The sequence below is a fragment of the Acipenser ruthenus genome, chromosome 3, assembly GCF_902713425.1.
Source record: "Acipenser ruthenus chromosome 3, fAciRut3.2 maternal haplotype, whole genome shotgun sequence".
Lineage (NCBI taxonomy): Eukaryota > Metazoa > Chordata > Actinopteri > Acipenseriformes > Acipenseridae > Acipenser > Acipenser ruthenus.
The window spans coordinates 93,886,590-93,909,664 of NC_081191.1; the positions used below are offsets into that span (position 1 = coordinate 93,886,590).

The 23,075-nt window shown below is 43.2% G+C and overlaps 1 protein-coding gene across 6 annotated transcripts in view; it reads right to left on the bottom strand.

Annotated features, from left to right (window-relative positions):
• Positions 1-23,075, bottom strand: part of LOC117394432 (5'-AMP-activated protein kinase subunit gamma-2) — a 143,498-nt gene that overhangs the window by 97,218 nt on the left and 23,205 nt on the right. For 4 of the 6 annotated variants that reach the window (XM_033992706.3, XM_033992705.3, XM_033992707.3 and 1 more), the window contains exon 2: positions 10,812-10,883. In XM_033992706.3, the coding sequence (XP_033848597.1) occupies positions 10,812-10,883 (72 nt within the window). Of the gene's footprint in view, positions 1-7,679; positions 8,343-10,811; positions 10,884-14,604; positions 14,641-23,075 lie in introns of those variants that run through there. The other 2 variants (XM_059018869.1, XM_059018888.1) reach the window with 2 other exon arrangements.

The window sequence follows — 23,075 nt, forward strand, 5'->3', positions numbered from 1 at the left end:
CTGATATATATTTTTCGTGTGATGTCACTGAGAGGGGCATTTAGTGTCTAAAGGGCGGAGACAGTTTACAGCAGCCTGGCAGAGACAAAAGCAGAAACAAAACATCACAGAAACTTGTTAAAGCTAATAAAAAAAGGGGAAACAGTGTAAATCTGATGTATTTGACTTATTATTAGAACATTTATTCTTTCTCATGTGTTTTAATATATATGTTTTTATTATTCTTTCTAATGTGTTCTAATGTGTTTTAATATATATGTTTAGAGAATAAATGTGTATTATGTCATTGCAATCACTCAGGTGAAACAACGCCTTCTAATTTGCCCAAACATCAATATTTTTCAACAAAACTTTTTGTAAAAGTATTGTAAGGTCCCAAAAAACGCCTGGTGCTGGGGGAGTATCTCACTGAAAAATGCTTGGTCCTGAAAGGGTTAATGCTCTAATCCAGGGTGTGGCAGGACAGCGTCAGGAATGAGACACAGAGACAAGAAGCTACAATTTAAATGGTGTTGCACACGTTTATTAAAGAAACATAAATAAAACTGGAGCAAACAAACAGGCACGAGGGCCAAAATAAAATATTGAAACAAAACAATACAGACCCAAACACTAATGTTAGACTGAGCATTTGCCTTTACTGACCAACACACAGTGAAACACTCACCTACTCCCTCTCTCAAACAAAGGATTTCTCCTCTCTGAAATACATGTGGACACTCCCCAATTAGCACGCCTGTGATTGCTGGCAGGGACAGATGTAACCCCATCCCTGCCACCCTTACATTCCCACACACACACATTAAGGACTTTCGCCCTGCCACACACCTCCCCTCATGAGAGCAGCGCACATGGCTGCAATCGGCCACCTCCCCCTTTGAACCCCACCCCCCTTGTCTGTTTTTCTCCCTCCGGCTTTTTGTGGGTGGGTTGGTGGGTGGGTTTGGTGGACGGGTTGGTCCCAACTCCGGTGTTTCCCACTGGGGACTGGGAACCAGTGACAGGGGACCCAGGCGACTGGGCAGATGCAACAACTGACAGAGGTGCGAGCGCCGGGGGAGCAGAGCAGGAGACCAGGCAACTGACTGTGCCTGGTGATAGACCGACCCGTGAGCCAGGCCGAGCGACCAGAGGTCTGGACACAAATGCTGGTGTCTTGGATGGCTCTGACCTATAGGCACCGGGTCAGGACATAGGGGTGGTGGTCCTCCCTGAAATACACATGGCCACTCCGCAATTAGCACTCAAGCCACAGAGGGGTTTCCAATTTTCAAGATCCTCATTCAAAATGACAGTGTATATCAAAGCATGTCAGTCAATAGGAGAAGCAGCTGGTTGGTTAATGACAGAGAAGAAGGATTTGAAGGGGTGGGGACAATTTCTGAAAACCTGCAGGTGCAGGAATGCAGCAGTGATCAATGAACAGACAGACAATGGTAATCCAGGTGCAATGATATTTTATTTGTAAATCCAAAGTCTGATGACAAACGGCAGTAAACAATAACAATGAGAACAGGCAATACAGTGGCGTGTTAATCCCCGGGTTGGTCCCGTAATAATAATAGTCCCGTTCCTAAGCTCCCACACGTAACACAAAACACAAACACAAGTCCACAGTGCGTGCTAAAGTGCTTGTGGTGTAAATACTGTTAAATACCATATGGGAGATACTGAAATTGAAGAAGGAATCTATGAAAAAGACCTAGGAGATTATGTTGACTCAGAAATGTCTTCATCTAGACAATGTGGGGAAGTGTCACAAAGATGGCCGGAGTGGGTGGCGTCAGACCAGAAACAGGAAGTAACACACAACAGACAGAGACAGTGAGGTTGGTGAAGCTGAGCACTTGGTTGTGCTCAGCATTTAATAAACAAAATAAGAGAACACAAAAACACAGAACACGGCACTTGAGGCCAAAATAAATAGACAAACAAAACGCACTAACACTTAACAAACGGTGCACCGAGAGACAAACAAACACGGTGAGTAAAACACTTATATTATTATTTTCCTTAATTTTACGTTCTCCTTCTCTCTCACCCGTTCTCCACTCTCGAACACCCAACCCCGAGTGAATGAAAATGTGTCTATATATACTGTTGTGCTGGGATTCAATTACTAATTAATTATTCACTTGAATCCCAGCACGTGAATGAATTACGTGCAACCCCGTGCTCACATATTATTACATACTTTAAATGCACGTGAAGTGATAGTGCAATCCCGTGCCTAAATATAATTATACAATTTAAATCCTCGTGCTGCACACACCCATTTATATCCCGTGTACCAACTACAATACACCAACATTTAACACACCACACGCAACATACAACATATAACACACACATGCACACAGGGGCGGGGCACATTGCCACATATACCCCCCCTTGTGCGCAGCACACATGGCCTCAACGGTCACCTCCCCCCTTAAAAACCCAGCAGTCCAGGACAAAGTCTCGGGCTGGGAAGGGAGGCTTCAGTGGGCCCATGGCTGGCAATGCTGTCAGCACCCCTGCCGGTAGTGGCACGGCTGACAGCATGCTGGTCCACTCCTGCAGCGAAATTGCTGCAGGGGATGCTGGTCTCCTGACCTCTCCCCCTTTCTTCGTAGCCGGTAGCTCCCCTTGGTGGGGCTCCGACCACAGTACTTCCGGCAGCGAAGAAACTGCAGTGGGAGCAGGTCTCCGGATCTCCCCCACGATCTCCGGCAGCGAAACTGCTGCAGTGGGAGCAGGTCTCCGGACCTTCCCCATGATCTCCGGCAGCGAAACTGCTGCAGTGGGAGCAGGTCTCCTGACCTCCCCCACGATCTCCGGCAGCGAAACTGCTGCAGTGGGAGCAGGGCTCCTGACCCCCCCCACGATCTCCGGAAGCGAAACTGCTGCAGTGGGAGCAGGTCTCCTGACCCCCCCCACGATCTCCGGCAGCGAAACTGCTGCAGTGGGAGCAGGTCTCCTGACCTCCCCCACCTTCTTCGTGGCCGGCAGCTCCCCTTGGTGGGGTTCCGGCCACAGTACTTCCTGCTGCGATGCGGAGCAACAGGCAGCCCCAGGCGATGCGGAGCGACAGGCAACCCCAGGCGATGCGGCGCGACAGGCAGCCCCAGGCGATGCCAGACAGGCATCCTTGGGCGAAGCGTAGCAGGCATCCTTGGGCGAAGCGAGGCAGGGAGTCAGGACAAGCTGGGGTGCGGGTTTTGGCCTTCTCCGCGGCCACTGCGGCCGGGCGGTGCTTCCCCATGCTTCCCTCAGCAGCCTATGCAAGGGCTGCTGAGGACCGCCAGCTTCACGTCCTGGTCCTTCTGGTGAAGGGAGAGGCAGCTCCTGCTCCTCTCCCCCTGATGGTGATGGAGGCAGAGGCAGCTCCTGCTGCTCTGCTCCTGGCGGTGGAGGTGGCGGAGGTAGAGGCAGCTCCTGCTGCTCTGCTCCTGCTGGTGAAGGTGGGAGCAGCGTGTAGTCTCCTGGCGACGGAGGTGGGAGCAGCGTGTAGTCTCCCCCTTTTGCAGGGGACTGGTGCTGCTCTGCCTCTCTTGCAGGGGACTGATGCTGCTCTGCCTCTCTTGCAGGGGACTGGTGCGGCTCTGCCTCGGAAGGGGAAACCAGCAGGCATTCTTCCTCTGCTGGTGGAGATGGGGACAGCAGGCATTTTCCCTCTGCTGGTGGAGATGGGGACAGCAGGCATTCTCCCTCTGCTGGTGGACATGGGGACAGCAGGCATTCTTCCTCTGCTGGTGGAGGTGGGACCAGCAGGCATTCTCCCTCTGCTGGCAGCTTGGGTCCTAGGGCTATGAAAGCCCTGACTTCCCTCTCTTTGGGCTGTGGACGCACCGACTCCTCCCTTTTGGGCTCTGGACGCACCGACTCCCCCCTCTTGGGCTGTGGACGTTCGGGCTCCCCCCACTCAGACGTAGGACGTTCGGGCTCCTCCCACTCAGGCGTAGGACGTTTGGGCTCCTCCCACTCAGGCGTAGGACATTCGGGCTCCTCCCACTCAGGCGTAGGACGTTCAGGCTCCTCCCACTCAGGCGTAGGATGCTCGGGCTCCTCCCGCTTGGGCTGTGGACGCTCGGGCTCCTCCCGCTTGGGCTGTGGACGCTCAGGCTCCTCCCGCTTGGGCTGTGGACGCTCTGGCTCCTCCCGCTTGGGCTGTGGACGCTCAGGTTCCCTCTTCTCCTTTCCCCTTCTCTGCCTCCTCCTCCCCTTCCTCTCCTGGGCCAGGTCCTCCTCTCCCTCTTGGTAGGGGCAGCGGAAGGGACAGTTGGCGAACAGATGATCCTGGTCGCAGAGGAGGCACCCCGGCGATGGCTTGTTAAATTGCCGTGGATGTCTGGCCCTTAGGCGACACTCCTCCTCCCTGTCCTTCACCTCTTTATCCTCCTTCCATCCCATTTTATTTATTTATATATTTTTTTTTGTAATCCCAATTTTTTTTTTTTTTTCCAAAAAATGCGGTTCCTGCTCTGGTCTGACGCTTGGAGGCGCTGTTATCCCACGGTGACACCACGTGTCACAAAGACGGCCAGAGTGGGTGGCATCAGACCAGAAACAGGAAGTAACACACAACAGACAGAGACAGTGAGGTTGGTGAAGCTGAGCACTTGGTTGTGCTCAGCATTTAATAAACAAAATAAGAGAACACAAAAACACAGGACACGGCACTTGAGGCCAAAATAAATAGACAAACAAAATGCACTAACACTTAACAAACGGTGCACTGAGAGACAAACAAACAACAACACTTATATTATTATTTTCCTTAATTTTACGTTCTCCTTCTCTCTCACCCGTTCTCCACTCTCGAACACCCAACCCCGAGTGAATGGAAATGTGTCAATATATACTGTTGTGCTGGGATTCAATTACTAATTAATTATTCACTTGAAGCCCAGCACGTGAATGAATTACGTGCAACCCCGTGCTCACATATTATTACATACTTTAAATGCACGTGAAGTGATAGTGCAATCCCGTGCCTAAATATAATTATACAATTTAAATCCTCGTGCTGCACACACCCATTTATATCCCGTGTACCAACTACAATACACCAACATTTAACACACCACACGCAACATACAACATATAACACACACATGCACACAGGGGCGGGGCACATTGCCACAGGAAGCTATAAAAAAAGGCCAACAAGATGCTCGGATATATTGTGAGAAGTGTTGAATTTAAATCAAGGGAAGTAATGTTAAAACTTTACAATGCATTAGTAAGACCTCATCTAGAATACTGTGTTCAGTTCTGGTCATCTCGCTACAAAAAGGATATTGCTGCTCTAGAAAGAGTGCAAAGAAGCGACCAGAATTATTCCGGGTTTAAAAGGCATGTCGTATGCAGACAGTCTTAAAGAACTGAGTCTATTCAGACGAACAAAGAAGACTACATGGCAATCTGATCAAGCATTCAAAATTCTAAAAGGTATTGACAATGTCGACCCAAGGGACTTTTTCGATGTGAAAAAAGAAACAAAGGACCAGGGGTCACAAATGGAGATTAGATAAAGAAAAGCACATGGTAATTAGAAAGCAATTTACTGAATGTTTCACTTCAACTTTAAATGAATATCTAATACAAATACTCAAGTGTTGTTGTTACCCTTTTCTCTGATCACATGTTCTTGATTTAACCAACTGATGAAGCCTTCCCTGTGCCAATCCTAGCTAACGTATGGGATATCACTTGGCTAACTTAAGGGAAGCATTTCGCTCGGTCAGTGAATATTGTGCCAATAAAATTACAGTACATGTAATTAAAGCAGGTGGCAAATTAATTTTTAACTACAATAATATCTGTCTGAAATATTTGGTAAAAAAACAAACAAAAATAAATGACTGATTCGACAGCTGGTAACAGATGTAATGGCATATTTGAGAATACTGCACACAACAGCTTCTTATTTATTTTACATTTTCACTTTTGGAACAAATGAGACAGCAAGGCCATGTGTACCATAAACCATGAGCAGAAATCTCTATCTATTCCACTATGATTCATTGTCCCCTAGCCTGGGATTCAGTGCGTATGCTATTCTTGGAAAGGAAATCAACAGTTATGTAAACAGTGGTAGAAAATGTTCACAGTTTGCTTTGGTGATCAGGCTGGTGGTAGTTGTGTTTTGTTTTAGTTGAATGAGAACGAGAATGATCTCTCTCAGCCAATCAGCACAGGCACTCTCTATGCCACAGTGGACACCAGTGTGGACTCTAGTGTGGACTCTAGTATGGACTCTAGTGTGGATTCTAGTGTACATCTAACGCAACTCATTACTGGGGTTGTTTTCCTTCCACAAAAAAGGGGGCCATTTCCAAAACAAATATCATTCCCTTCCAAAACTCCCAATCGCCTGAAAAAGCACAAAGTCTGTCTACATCTATGCTTAAATAACAACACTATGCTGCTTCAGAAATGTAATGCAAAACCTACAGCCGGGTTGCCCAATCACGGTTCTGGAAGGTCGGTCCACTCCAGGTTTAACAGGTCAAATGCTATATTGAAATACTTCAGGGTCTGGATGGAGTTTTAATTGGACCAATTAAACAATTTAGAACTGGTTCAGAACAAAGACCAGGAGTGAAAGGGCCAACCTTAGCCAGCGATGACCTACAGTGTGTCATAAGAAGCAAGTTTAATCTGAGTATTTGTTTTTCTTTGCCCACACTACTTTATATAAAAGTCCCAGAGAGTCACGACAGTGCGGTGTGCAGGGTAAGTCATGCAGTCAGGGGAGCACAGGCACATTCCCTCTATCTTAGTAGGGAGGCAAAATTCGTCAGGGACTGTTTCACATCACCGTGCTACAGTGGCCCTTACTGGCCAGGCACCCAGTAAGCTCAGGCAGGACACATGCAGGGTCGGCGCTTGCCCTCCAGGGGCTGGTAGCTCGCAGACATCCGCTGTTGAGCGCCCGGGTGTAAAGAGCTGGTTGGCTTGGCGGTAGGATCGAAGATGCACACTAAGCTTCATTTCTCTTGAGCTGTTGTGGGGAATGGCTGTGGTGAGTGAGCATACTTGGGGAGCCGAGCAAGATGAAATAGCAAAACTGTAACCTCAGCGGTACATACAATTAAAGCGAGCAATTCTGGTGAAGTATATTGAGAGTTTCTGTAAAATTGTTAAAATGTAATCGCTACAGTGAAAAACTGGAACTCGTTTTCCACAAAACTGTTTGTTCCACAGAAGAACTTGGAACATAATAACAAGGTTACTGATTGGATCTCTCTGCTGTCTTTTTTTTCCAAGTTATTGTCCATGCACAAATCTTGACCTTTGTGCACATGAGTGTCTGTTTGTTTGGAATACTTTTATCAGATTTTCGCTAAGTTTGATATTCTTTACAAATTACTTTGATCAACTATGACAACAATTTCTACACTAAAACCTGAAGCTGCTGTTAGCTGTATTATGATTTCTGTAGTGGCATTCTGGATACTGGAGTATTTGGAATTCAGATGCTGAATGAAAAGTTTAAATGACATCAGATTCTGTGCAAGCTATCACACTCAGAAAGCACATGCTAATTTAATCAACATTCCTCCATCCAGGGGAGCAACCTCCAAGAAAAGGTATTAAAACCAAAACTCATCTAGGAAGCTGCTAAAGACGTGAAAATGCTGGCAGATGTTGGACAACAGCTTATTTTCCCACCTGAGATTGCTACCACTAACCTTTGACATGATATTGTCTTCTGCTCGGGATCAGCATGCCTTGTTCACCTGGTAGAGTTAACAGTGCCACAGGAGGATGCTGTAGATGAGGCGTACGAAACAAAGAAACTTCGGTATGCTCAATTAGCTGCTGAAGCGGAACAGTGAGGATGGAGAGTCCAGGTTTACCCAGTGGAGGTGGGTTGTTGAGGATTTCGAATTCAGTGGTCAAGAGTTGCGACACATAGTGAAGAACTTATCTGAAGCAGCAGAGAGGAGCAGAAACTGGCTCTGGTTGACGAAAAGATTCTGGTTGGGGACCTCAAGCACAGTAGAAATAAAAAAAACTTTGATGTAAAGGAAGGTAAGAAAGCTGGGCTTAGCTGAGTGGTGGATGGAGGGGGGTGATGCTGGGACGCCAGAATCACTGTTGAGCCCTCTTACAGCGTCGTGGGCTAGTCAACGAAACACCAAGGATGTAAGGTGCCCACTTGAAGACCCCAGAGAAGTACCCTACTCAGTCCAGACGGTTGTCATGCTGATGCGCTAGGGAGGCCGCACTGTGGTTGATCCCTGGAGCGAACATTGCAGCAGCTGGGTGTGCTGATGCGCCAAGGAGGCAAAATAGGCTGATCCCTGGAGTCAGCATTACACTTCAGCCATCAACACCAGACAGAAGGATATCTACATCATCAGATGGAAGGAAACGCAGATGGATCACATTAGTTTACAGTAAAAGAAGTAATGTCTTAGATGGTGCTTATCTTGGAGTCCAATACCAGCAGTTTTAACACCTACTCTCATGTAATGGAAATCATGTTGCAGCAAACCCGGTTTAATTATCTGGCTTCAGTCAATTATGTCATGATCAGTGGTGTAATGCTGTTCCAGTGCTATTTCTATAGGCAGCAGTGGTGTAGTCGAGTTGGAACTCACATAATAGGCAAGCTAAGTCACATGACTTGCATCTCCTGAACTGTCTGATTCAGTCAGCAGTCCTCGTGCTGCAATGAATGAGGAACTTTTATTACAAACAGCTCCTTTAAGAAGGCTGAAAACGCTGACAAAGACAACAGCAACAGTGCATCGACTACGACTGTGGACACAAACCCAAACAAAGCTGGAGAAAGACACTGTGGAAATACTTGTAGAAATGAGATAAATGCATTACCTATTATATGTGCTACTAGAAGTTCAGTATACAAATAAAATGTGAATTGGTATAATATTTCTTGTTTAAGAAAATCAGTATTTTAGTGGCGTTCCAGTAACTTTAGATTTAGGACTACACAACTGGTCGCGATACAGTGTCGGGCATCAGGCTTCATTCCTATATTATACAAGTCATATTCCCCTATCCCACCCAGCATGACCAGTACATGAACAAGAGAACTGAGGCTCTTATAGTGCAGAGGCGAGTAAAGAAAGTTCTGCCATTAAGTCACATTTGTACTTTTCTTCAGCGCTGGTTATAAGTTTGTAGGCCTGACTTGTGAATTCCATCTTCAGTGCAATGTGGTTCTATTCTTAGCCACTGCGTTTCTATTGCAACACTGTGACATGCTTTTCTGCAGCACTACATGAACTGAATAAACATCCTGAAATTCCTTAACTGGGTTACTGATAATGTTTCATCTGTTATTTACTGTACACCAGAAAGTGTACTACATCTGTAATTTCCCACTGAATCAGAATATATATTGACTTTTTGTTTGGATGTACACACAAGGATTAAATGATTAAAAAATCCTTCATTTCAGGATGTTTTGTACAAAAGCCATTCTTCAGCTGTGTAGAAGAAATAAAGTGTAACAGTTTACTGTTGTGTTTCTTTTGTACTTCATGCACCTTTTCTATTACTTTGACAGTTTCTATTGTTTGCCAAAATACCAACTATGATAATATTAAACTAGTTTTTCTTTATTTCTTTTTTACAAACCTGTTTTTTCCATAATAATTAACATAAAAAGCTAGATTTTTTGATAAGAATTTGTAATTCAAGAATTCTACACCATGAACAGATCACTGAATAAAGATGTATGACCCCAAAGGAACCCAGCGCTCAGACCACTGTGATACAAATGGAATGTCAATATGCCTCTACCCTGTTACACTGGCTCCCTGACCCGGAGCTCATAGACACCATGACATTTTTGCAATCCGTGTACTGGACAGGAATATCAATCAGGAGACGACACAAAAGCTACAATTGAGAGGACTCACTGTTCAATCTTCTTAATGGCACGGAGTGATGGTTTACCCAGTGATGGTAAGCACTGACTGCACAGTCTGGCACTGGGTAACACCATCCTCTCAATGACTCATCTGCACTGCTTCCAGCAAGTTGTTTTTCTGTTCTGGTGGAATTATGCTGTCTCTCGGTCAGCCCCCTACAACCAAAACTGTGCTGAAATCACAAGCTATTGTTGAGAGCCCTGTTTCAGTAGGTGTATTAGTGTATTAGTGTATTAGTTAGTCTTGTTCATTTAAATCCAGCTATAACTAATGCATCCTCCAAGGTTAAGGGGGGTTTACAACTTTATACCTAAAGAGATTTTTAGTATTACATTTAATTGTTTTTACCTACTGTCATTTTTTGCAATTTAAGTTTCTTTGCTAGGGCAATTGGTTAATTGATAAGGCAACTGGTTTAGTTGATAGGGCAGTTAGTTTAGTTGATATGGTAATTTGTTTTGTTGATAGGGTAATTGGTTTAGTTGATATGGTCATTTTGTTTTGTTGATAGGGTAATTGGTTTAGTTGATATGGTCATTTTGTTTTGTTGATAGGGTAATTGGTTTAGTTGATAGGGTAATTTGTTTTGTTAATAGGGTAATTGCTTTAGTTGATATGGTCATTTTGTTTAGTTGATAGGGTAATTTGTTTTGCTAATAGGGTAATTGGTTTAGTTGATAGGGTAATTGGTTTAGTTGATAGGGCAATTGGTTGCTTCTTGATTGTGAAGTAATTGAGAGGCAGGTGTTGAGGAGGGGCTCAATACAAGATACCAGCAAGTACGGAGCAGTATGGAGGAACGCAACATCCATTATTTTAGCGGCATTGAAGCAGGAAGATGTTAGCTTGTTGGACATTTCTGTTTTTTTCTTAATATTAAAAAAAACAATCATAAATTGACAAGGGAGATTAGTTTACCTTTCGTATGCCATCCTTTTCTGAACTGTCAATATCCCCATCAAGGAAAGGCATTGCAAACGCGCTGAGGTCCTGCAACAGACAAGCGGCTTTGTGTTAATCCCAGCTGGATTCAAACTGCAACTTCAGACACATGGGAGTACCTGTCATACTGTAGATAAAATGCACAGAAACCCAATACATGCATGTCACCAAGCACCATGCTGCCTCACCTGCTACTACAAGAATATACACGTGCAGGGGAATTGTCACAATTAATTAAAATATAGTGCACTACTTATCACATAGTACCTTTTTTTAGTGATTGTCGCTTGCAGATGATTCCATAAATCTTGTCTGCCATGCAACTTTATTTAGCTCTCTATTACACTCTGTTAAACACAGCTCTGCTTCCCAGACTTGCTTTCAGGAGCTCTTTCCACTGGATTGTGAAATTGGATTCTCTATATTACACTCTGTTAAACATAGCTCTGCTTCCCAGACTTGCTTTCAGGAGCTCTTTCCACTGGATTGTGAAACTGGATTTCCTGTCATTAACCAACCAGCTGCTTCCCCTTTTTACTGACTATGAATAATCAAGTGAAACAGAAACAGACTTCCTGAACATAAGGTCAGTAAACTGAGTGTAGATACTGACTGTATAATGTTTTCAAATGAAAGCACATCACTGCTTTAAGAAATGAATGCAACCGGAACCACTGTTTGCACTGTCAACAACTGACCCCACTGAGATTCTGCAACCATTTAGCAATGCTTTCCCTTTCACCATTTCCCACCTTACCTTGCACCAGACCTGGGGCCAATTACAGTTACAATTACAATTATAGCAGCATTGTTTGCTGAGACTGCATACAATTACAATGCTGTTTTGTTTGATTGAAATTACTGTTACAATGATGCTGCAGTAATTACAATTACTATGACACGAAAAACTTACATAAACTATACATGTTAACATGTTTAATCTATTAATTCTAAATAACCCAGCAATAATTGCAGGTACAAATACAGAAACATGCTATATAACTTTTATTCTTTTCAAACAAATGGGGTCACCAAAAGTGGATTAAAATACACTAATAATAATCGATTGACAAATAAATGCGTAACTGAACTATAATCGATCAATGATATGACATAATTCCAATTCCAATTCCAATTCAGCAATGTACCAAGGCTCAATTCCAAATTACACAATTACAATTGGAATCGCAATGAATTCCGAATTGTCCAATTAGAACTGTAATTAACCCCAGGTCTGCGAGCAGGCCTATGTGTCAGTGCTGTAGAAGCAGCTCCAGCAGGAACGCACTGGTATGTCAGAGCTGTGGAGAAATGGAAGCCCTTGTTGCTGCTGGGGCTCTGTAGATTAGCATACATGAAGACATTACATCTGGTTCATGACCATCTTCCCTCAGGAGAACATCGGATTGCTTTTGGCCAGACATGTTTTAACCTTTGCAACCTCTGCAGTCAGAATATTCCTCATGTTTGTTATTCTCACAGTAGCAAAGTGCTTTTCAGCATCTGTTCTGAATTTGTTTTAGTTTCTTTCACTTTTTTATGTATTGCCCCAGGTCTAATTTTCTGAGCAGCGAGTTTGAAGCAGCAAGTTGACAATGTACGGTACAACTTTGTTTTTTAGATTGCATGGAAGTATTTATCACCATGAAGCTGTTAATCTCACTTCATACCTTCTCAAGAGGCTTTGAAACACAACAATGGAACAATGGAATGCATATTATAACAGTTTGGCAGATGAGGAAGAATTGTGAGGTGAGAACAGCGAAACTACATCAGCTAACCAATCCCAAACCAGGGGTGGAATATTCCTCCAGGGCTGAATTACCCCTTTACCCCCCCCCCCCCCCATCCCCATGTCTAAAGAGGTCGTGGTATCACAAGGGCATTTCTTGGCACAATGTTTGTTTGGTAGAAAAACAGAGGGCTTGAGTGTCCGAAGCTGTCATTGTCACGCTTTTGAAAGAGCTGAAAATAAAGTGTCAATCTTCCTGACAGAGGTCCCAGTTTTAATTCCCGAAATAATTTTCCCTTCCGTTGGCACAATCCCATCAGATGTTATGGATGTGAACCAAGCTGAGTGGCATTAAAACAGTGCCCTTTATCTGTGTGCAGACACTTTTATTAGCAGCCTTTTTAAAAACTTGCTGGCAGACTGACTCCTGTAGTGGGTATGCTGGACTGCAGATTGAGGGAACTGACTCCTGTAGTGGCTATGCTGGACTGCAGATTGAGGGAACCAGATGCCCCTCTTCCTGGGCTGTTAGCAATGCTAAGTGTCTGCTATGACTGATCTGCTGGAAGTGGATATGGTTGCCATGGCCGTTCTCAATGAGGCGTTTGCTATTCGACCTTCAGCATATCTTTTCCCTGTTGCATTCCTAAACACAAGCAGGTTCAGAACGTCTCTGCCCCCGTGAACATGCTTTTGGTTTTATCACATATTGCGGTGCGTGCAAATGTACACCCACATTTTTTTTTTTCACATTGTTTTCACAAGCTGTGAAAACACATAATTCGTTTTAATGTATTTTTGTTGTACTTTTTTGTTTCTTGTTAAAATGTTGTTGACTTGTCAGAATTAATATGTACACTGTAATCAAAAAGCAAACAAAAAAATCACTGAACTACCCTGTGGCAGGCTGGCTCGCAGTGGTGAGGTTGATGACGTCACGGACCAGGAAGTAACTGAAACCAAACAATGGATGGGCGGGTGAAGCTGAATGCTATGGCACTCAGCGTTTTTAATAAATAAATAAACCAAAACAAAAGATTTAAACACAACAACAAAACAGAAAACAAAAAGGCGCGATGGCTAAACAAATAGAAACAAGTATACTTTTTTAAATATAGCAATTGTTTTGTTGTATTCTACGCGCTCTCTCTCCGCTCTCCAGTACTCTCTACACTCAACCCCTGCAGAACGGACAGCTGCAGCTTCTTATACTCTGGTCGAGGGTTTAACTAGTTGTTAATTATCTTATTACCCCTCGGCCAGAGTCTGCACGCGTTTGGTAAGGATGCATGACTGTCAGCTACTTAATCAGTAGCTGATCAGTCATGCATCCTCACTGGGTTTTTAAATATAAATAATATAAGATGCAGCGCTTATACCCGCACCGCAAACAAAAATACAAATAATAATACATAGGGGCGGGACACTCCGCCACATACCCCCTGATCATCAGGTAATACACAATACATGTTGACAGAGATCACCGAACTACCCCGATCATCAGGATACACAATACATATTGACAGAGATCACTGGGCCAGCATGTCATGCATCTTTACATAGAAGGGTCACTGTCTACTGCACACTTCCCTGGTAATACAGCTTGCAGCCATAGAGTTCTAGCACTGTGCCGTGTGAGACCCATTGCAAAGGTAACCCTAATGACTCACTATACAGCATGCACAGGCACATAACATCAGCACAACTACACTTCTAATGTCATGCACTGGCATACAAATATGAATATCAATTGTCCTGAAACCTCAACCCAAATCCACAGACACTTCAATAAGCACAGCAACACTAAACTCTGCATACAGGAGCCTGCAACATGCAGGACCTGCAAAGCAACCTAGCAGAGTAAAGCAACCAGGCACTTTCTTCTGGCAGAGATTTCTGTAACCTATTCTTGGTTTTGCTCGAGATGGCTATTTAAAACCTTAAAAGGTTATATATATATTTCTGTAGTTCAAACCAGCTGTTACAAAACTACCTATACCACTACTACTGCTGTATAATAAGAAAGAAGAAACTTACTGCAGCTGATGACAACATCTCTGGATTTGCCTCAGGACTAAATGTGCAGCAACAGATGGAATGGGAAGGGAAGGGGAGGGGAGGGGAGGGGGGTGTTTCAAGACAGGGTGTGATTCTAATTCCCTGATAGCCTCCACAGAAGCCTAGGTCAGTCTGCTAAGGGTGGGCTGCACTGAATATCCCTCAGACATTACAGGCCAGAGTTTCAGCTAACAGGCAGTGTGCCGAGAATGCACCGGAGACATTTAGAAATCTGATTCCAAGTCTAAAGAAGCTCCCTGTTCTGTTAACTCCTTGTGTGCTGCCACACACTCTTTAGCCTCTCTTTAACCCTCCAGCTTCCCACACTGCTGTCTGGTGTTTTCAAACAATGCTGGGTGTTGTTTCTGAGATGCACAAGAATGATCTCTGTATAAAAACAGGTTGGTCTAGAGTCTCTCCTGCGGCTTCTGCATATTACACACTATACACTGATATGAGTAGATACCTATCCTATTTTTGATATATGTGTATATCAGGATTGAGTACAACTGCATTCAAATGCAAATGACATTACTTGTAATTACTTAAATACAAATACGTGCATCTCGTTTGCATTTAAATGCAAATGCAACAGACTTGTAATTAGTTAGACTCGTGTAATTAGTTATGTGTTCTCAAATTACTTCAAAAACTTGTACATTCTCAATTAACCCTGCAATTACTTATCAATATATCACCGATAGCTGTATCTTTGATTGCACTTGGAGTTGGTTAAATAGTAACACTTGCTAAATTATTTGAAATCGATCACATACATTTTGTCAAATGCAAATGCAAATGAGGTATATATTTCTTGATTGCATTTAAATGCACATACACTTGCACTTGAACCCAACCCTGGAGTACTATTAGTAACATACACTTTCCAGTCAAGGACACTGTAGCAGTTTATGGTCGTTTCAGGACCCCCTGAAACGTTTCCAGGCTTTATTTATTTGTTTTTTAGATACAGTTTTACTACCAATTTCAAATGCCCAATTCAAATGTCGCCTCCTGGATAATGACTGGATACATTAACATCCTTCAAGACACTGTGGAGCATCATATGGTGTCAAGGCTGTGATCAGGGCAGAGATTGGCCCAACCCAATACTACTGTAGATGCAGATCCTAATAATATGGCCAGACAGTGTTCTATCCCTAGTCAAGTACACTGCAGTGTGCCCCCCTCCCTGTGGTTAACAGAGCCACAGGGACCGGCTTGGATGCCTGGGAAGAGCCTCTAGTGCAGGGACTGGCAGCAATATGAGCATGCTGCAAAAGCTCTGAGAATGTGACTTCACTTGGGAAACAAGCCCAGTGGGGGAGTAGCTAGCGGGACGGAGCCAGTTTGGGCACCCACCTAACGCTTTCATTTAATAAAGACAGGCGTCAGCACCATGTGAAAATACGGGAAGCAGGACCCTGTAGCTGGTGATCTTCTCCTTCCTGTTTTACTGCAGACGTTAGAAACGAGAAAAGGACTTCATTCCGAAACCAAAGAAAAAACCTCCCATCAGCTGCTTGAAATCCAATCCCCATGTGTCACTCTTTTTGTACTCTATAAAAGCGTTTTTAACAGGTGGCTCTTGGTGCCATGAAGGTCTTCTCCTGGCAGGGAATGAGTCTTGGAAGTGTCATTGGAGCCTGTGAGTGTACAGTAAGTTCAAGAGCGGTGTGCATTATGGGAGTCAGTCGGCTTGGAAGCCGGGATGAGAACAAAAAGTATTAGTACATTAGAGTGCAGCAGAAAGCTGATTACTGCTGCAACAAGGTAATAAAAAGAAGAAGAAAAAGAGGCAGTGGATACACAGTATGTAACTTTGATAACATTGTTATACTCACCGTGCATTGAGGCCAAGAAACATTAGATTGCTTGTGGATTTGGATACAGACCAGTAACCCCACACCAGTAACCCCAAACGACTGTGACCTGGACATGGCACTGCTTTAGTGAGAGGTTAGTTACATAACAAATCCAAATGATGGAATAGTGCATAGTTTAGTACACATAATGCGATGACATCTGAGTCTGCTCAATCTTTAAGCTTTCTTGTACAAAGCCTTATTTTTCAACTCTTAAACATAACATTGGATGTGCGGAGCAAGCAAACAAGTGAGGCTAGTGCAGGCATGGAGCACTGAATCTGCTCAGAGGAGAGCAGAGATACAAAGTGCACATTCTGCAGGCAGTAGAAGAAAGTGTGTCACACAGCCGAGACATCACTGCTTAAGGTACAAAATCAGGGCGTTGATAGCTCTAAGCAGCAATCAAAGGGCCTCAAAGGGAGTTTTTTTTAACATCTTACTCAGGAAACATTCCTTTTTTTCCTATGAGGACATTCTCCTGTTGCAAGGGTGTCACAAAGACAAGGCGCTGTTTATTACTTTCTCCTGTTGTAAGGGTGTCACATCAAAGACAACGCACTGTTCTCTACCAAGTACTGTCTATATCTATTCACAACCCCTTCCACGCAGCGAGATTAACAGCGTGATTAACAGCGTGATTAACAGCGTCATGCCACTGCTGTGCCAGGACCAAAAAGCTCCAGTGGAATACAGAATCTGACTCAAACGCTTGTGTAAAATAGCTGATCTCCACATTATTCCTCTGAAACAAAAACTAGAAGCTGATCTCAACCCTGCAAACTGCAGCACCGTCAGGGCTGGCCAGAGAACGCTGTCATTGGTGTGGCAGGAAGTACAATACAGTGCTTGGCTCACAGTACCAGTATTTGTGTCTTTTATGCTGATCACAATATATTAGAAATCTGCAATAAATGAGACGCAGACCTGTTTGGGGCTTTCCCATTAATTTCATACAGTTCTGCGTTTCTTGGGCCTTTGAGTCAGATACCGCCAGCCAATAATACATAGGCTTATATACATTCAGTATAGTCTCTAGCATACAAGCTTTCACATTTCAAACTGCAGTTTCCACAAAATTTGACATAATAATCTTGAGAAGAAAATCATTCAGAATACCGGTTGTATAATCTGTTGGATTTTCTGTTAAGTTTCTGAAATTAGTATGTCTACTGCATTTTATTGCAAAAAATATATTGTAGCGATCTCGGTTAACGCAGGCAGGCGCATCACACAGGGTGAGGCAATCCACACACAGGCGGAGGGTAGGAGCGAACCCGGAACCTCTCGCACTAAAGAATAGCGCCGATACCGCTGTACAAAAGAGCTGGCTCCAAGGAGCGTATATCGGGCTTATGTCTTTGTGTGTGATTACGTCACCTATCAGCCATACTGCTGCCTTCCCCCTGTGCACGCTACAATATTTTAAAATAAAAATGCATTTCAAGGTAAGATTGTCTTTTAAAACATTTTATAGTATGATAACTACATTGCATTCATGTTTGCAATTGTAACAGGCAGTGTTGAGTGATACTTCTGTCCTGTCCCGTCTTTTGCATTGTGGTTAAGATGCTTGCTTGCAGTGCGCGGGGTCGCCGGTTCACACCCAGCCTCTGCCCTGTAACACAATGTTAAGTGATCTCTGTGTGGACAATGATGACCCCTGATGGTAACATGATGTAATGGGTTGCTACATAAGGTTTTGAAAACAGGTCGTATTGCACAGAGGTTAAGAGCCTGGTTTGGGAAATGGGGGTAGTTGGGTTAGGCCCATTCACTGCCTGTTACATTGGGTCCTTGACACTAAGCACCAGATCAGAAAAGAGATTTAATTCCCAAGCACAAAGTAACATCAGCGCTGTGCTGAGCTGTCCTTGGTGTTTGTATAGCAGCGCTGAGAGCACTTGAGTCCAGTGCCAAAGCTGGTACTGTTTAATGACTAATCTAATCTGCAGTCTATCAAAACCTTGATAATATTCTGCAATAACCTTGTAGATAGTGAGGCAAGAAAAAACACAAAGCTGTCCTCCTCTCAGAAACACTTGGGCCAAAATATACTTGAAGAGTTTGGGCTCTGCGAGCTACAAATCCAACAACAGAGCCGTGCTGCTGGATAATTACACTTTTGGTTTTCAATAATGGTCTAAAGATGAAAACAAAAAATAAAACTTATCCATGTGTCCAGATTTAAAATACCTCATTAACAAATCTTTATTATTATGAAAGTTGTTTTTAACAAGTCAACCAAACAACATTTCTTCCCATTGACCTGCTGTATATATATGTGCTGGCAATATGCACACCTAATTTAGATCCTGCTCCACCTGCGCCATCCTTTTGTTTGTAACTTATATTTCCAATCGTAACTGTTTTCTAAAGCAACATTAATTATATTCATTCCCTGTTTATTATTATTATTATTATTATTATTATTATTAGTAGTAGTAGTAGTAGTAGTAGTCGTAGTAGTCATAGTTATCAAGAGCTTGTTTACATGCTGTGACAAAGTGGCTGAGTGGGAGCAGGTGCAGGAGTGATGCAGTGCGTGAAAGAAGCAGACAGAGATAATTGTAATCCGGTTTGGAAATGTTTTATTTTGGAGATTTCAGATCTAGCGACCAAACAATAATTCCCCGGCAATACACACCAATGTGTACAGCACGGGTTATATAACAAGAACAGCCAGGCCCAAATAACAAACGTATCCGCTGCACAATAATACAAACACGGTCACCAGTCCTGGGTGCATGCAGTAGTGCTCGTGGTGGGTAATACAAGTTTATATTTGTGACAATGGTGCAATGTTGTCCGGTTTGGTGCTGGCCCTTGGCGACAGCTCCAGAACTGTGTTAGCTGTCTAGTAACGTACAAGACAAGACAAGACAATTACAAACAAATGAAACACGACACTCACAATTTCAGTTTCTGTATTACTTTCACTGTCCGTCTCGGTTCTACTCACATTAAACCAAAGAGAAGGAATAGATTACGACTTTCTGTCCCCTTATATGCTGTCACACATGACCCCTTGGTAAACGAGTGCTTCTCCAATCCGCGGCTGCCACATCGTTTCCCTTCCGGGTCAATGTGTTATTGCAACGGAGTCTCGCCCCCTTCCTGGCTGGCTGACTTCCCTTGAACCCTGGGAAAGATCTGTCAGCCCAGCCCGTCCAAGGAACTCTGTTCTCGCTGCTTAGTGCCCTCACAGGGTGGGAGGGTGATTTACAACCAAGAATCATTGTATTTCTGTCACACATGCTTACAAAGTTTCCTTTCTAGGAACACTCTTACAGGGAGTGTGCACTCATGCATACTAAACTGTATTATCATGAACACTCTTACAGGGAGTGTGCACTCATGCATACTAAACTGTATTATCAGGAACACTCTTACAGGGAGTGTGCACTCATGCATACTAAACTGTATTATCAGGAACACTCTTACAGGGAGTGTGCACTCAGGCATACTAAACTGTATTATCAGGAAGGCTGTTTTTAGCTTGGTTCATCCTGTTTAGAATTTGCTTTGCATCTTTAATATAGCTTGGTAAATTCTCACATGTGGCTGAAGCTGTTTGTCAGCTACAGTATTTCTGCCTGTATGCATTAGACTGCGCTGGCTATGGTTGGAATAGTTCACTTTGTATTACTTATTACAATGCCTGAACCTTTATGTGCAGGTCTTATAGTTGTTCTGTCATAGTTTAATAATATCATCGCTTCTTCCTCGTTCTTAAATAAGTATGTTTTCAATACTCAATCAATCTCAATAAGCAATTACAACGTTGTGTTATGAAGCTCTGATTGTATAAGTTCTAACTGAAATGTCACAGAAAAGATCATTTCACCTGTACTTAGTTCTACTATTATTTGAAGCAATGGTTTACAAATCTGATCCCCTGGGACCCCCAGCTGCCAAGGTATTTGTTTCTGGTCCTGGTATAGTGCATTGCTTTTGGATGACATACTGAGCATATATAACTGACCCATAATAAATGTACATGTCATGGTCGTTTAGCACTTTTATTATGTTTTACCTGCTATGTGTGATCCGCACCATTGTGCATGGTACAGTAAACCAAAGCCAAATTCACAGAATAGTTACTACAGGTGCTGTTTTATGCACACATGGAAAACAGCAGAATGCATAATCCCCTGCATATAGAAAATAGCATCTCTTAATAAAAACTCATTATAAATGCATGCACACATTTCAGCTATTTTTTAAAGGTTTTCCATAGTAAATTGTAATAAAGCATAGTGAAAGCATAGTGAAAGCATGGTCAAGCACTGTAAAGAATAACGAGGTATGGTAAAACCTATCATTAAACATGGCAAACCAGTGTAAACTATTTTATTTGAAAACACCGCACTGGTGCCCAGTTTTATTATTTTAGCCGTTTTTTTTTCTTTTAGCCTGCAGAGGGCGCTGTTGTCTGTGGCCTGCGTACCGGCAACAGTACACAGGACCACAGGAATACCAATACTGGTAAACAGTTAAAAGCTGGCACACTCACAGGTACTCTAAAATAATAATGAAAACAAATGGCGAAATGAAAAGGGAAAATAAAACACACTAATAAAACTACAAAACAAAAAGTGATGCTTACGCAGTGCCACCACTGCCGCTAAGCCAGTGTGGCAAAGCGCCCCGCCCCTGTGTGCATTTGTGTTATGTGTATGTATGTATGCGTGCGTATGTTAATGTTGGTGTATAGATTGGTACACGGGATATAAACGGGTCTGTGTTTCACGTGTGTTTAAAGTGTAGATTTGTATTTAGGCACGAGGAGAGCACAAATCACTTCACGTGCTGGTTAAATGTAATATGTGAGCACGGGGTTGCACAGAATTAATTCACGTGCTGGGATTCAAGTGAATAATTAATTAGTAATTGAATCCCAGCACAATAGTATATATAGAGACACGTAGCATGCACTCGTGGTTAGGTGTTCGGTGAGTGGAGAACGAGTGTGGAGAAGGAGGTAAAAAGAATAATAATAATAATAATAATAATAATAATAATAATAATAATAATAATAATAATAATAATAATAAGGAAAGAACTGTCTCACTCACCGTGTTTCGTTTGTCTGTCTGTCTGTTTACTGTCTAGTCCGTTTTGTTTGTCTTTTTATTTTGGCGTGTAGTGCCGTGTCCTGTGTTTTGTTGTTGCAAACCTTTTATTTGTTAATAAACGCTGAGTGCAGCCATTGCACTCAGCTCATCACAACCACTATCTCTGTGTGTCACTTCCTGATTCTGGTCTGACGCCACCCACTCCGGCCGTCTTTGTGACAGCCAGTCAGTACAGGCCTCCGACCTACGCTCAGCTACAGTATTTCTATACACTGGGGTGGCCAGAGTTCCCCGTATAACTACACACATCCCTTCTGGTATGTCATTATTTCTTTTACTTTTTTAATTATTTTAAGACAGGCTGTCTCCCTCAGCCGGGCTTGCCTAGTTCTTGTTAACACTGGCGTCTTCTGCCAGTGTCATTTTATATTCCCAAACACGGCCATCCGAATGCACAACCAAGCGCAGTTCTTATGGGCCGAGCAATCCCCCAAGGCCTGCCTCTCAGCCACTCAGAGAGGGGGAAAGCCAACACACCCTCTTCCTCTCCGTGTCATCGCCATGACTGACAGGCGGATCTTACAAGACTGCTGCCCTCTTCTTGCAGAACCACGGACACACCAGATAGTCAGCACAGATCTCCCCTGTTGCAGGGATGTTTTGATAAGAATCATAAAGGCAGGGAAATGACATCAGAAACTATTACCGCTTTTAGAATGATTTAGGCTTCAGAGTTTGCTTTGGCCTGATGATCTGCCCCACCTTATTTACAGGGTGCTGCATTGTTCCAGACTGCAGGTCGGGTTGAATTATGAGAATGATCCACCCCAGAGGATCCTCCTACCCTCACACGAATCAGCCACCACCCCGTCATATTTCACAACAAACTGTGAACACTGAACAAGTCCCGGCACCATTTACTGTCTAGCAGCCAATTTGTACATTCTGCATTCCAGCTTCTGCCACAGGAAGAAAGAGGATCTCCAAGAAGAAATTACACAATGCAATACAAAACCATTCTCAAGATTTATCAACAAGGTGGAACATATTCCATATGCCAGGTTTCCCTGAAATTACACATAGGTGACCCTTTCATATATTACTAATGCATACCACATACAGTGTAGACTGTGCATATTACAAAATAAAGGATTTCTCAGTGATTCATGTACGTACTGTATGTATGTTGGTTGCAAAACTTTTTTAAACTATTATTTTCTCTCCTGTCTCCACTCTCGCATGTAGACGTTCAGTCACGCACTCCCACAAGGTATTTAAAATATAAACAATAACATTGCGGGCGACACCTTGCTTGTCCTGCCACACAATAATATAACACAAATAAACACTGGCTTTTCACCATCACATATACAAATCATAACAATAATAATAATAAACAAATATATACATCCTGCTACATATACCTATTAAAAAATTGTACTGAATAGTTGACTGTTTACAGTTTTCTAAGAGGAATAATCTAGTGGGTTAGGCACTGCACCCCCCC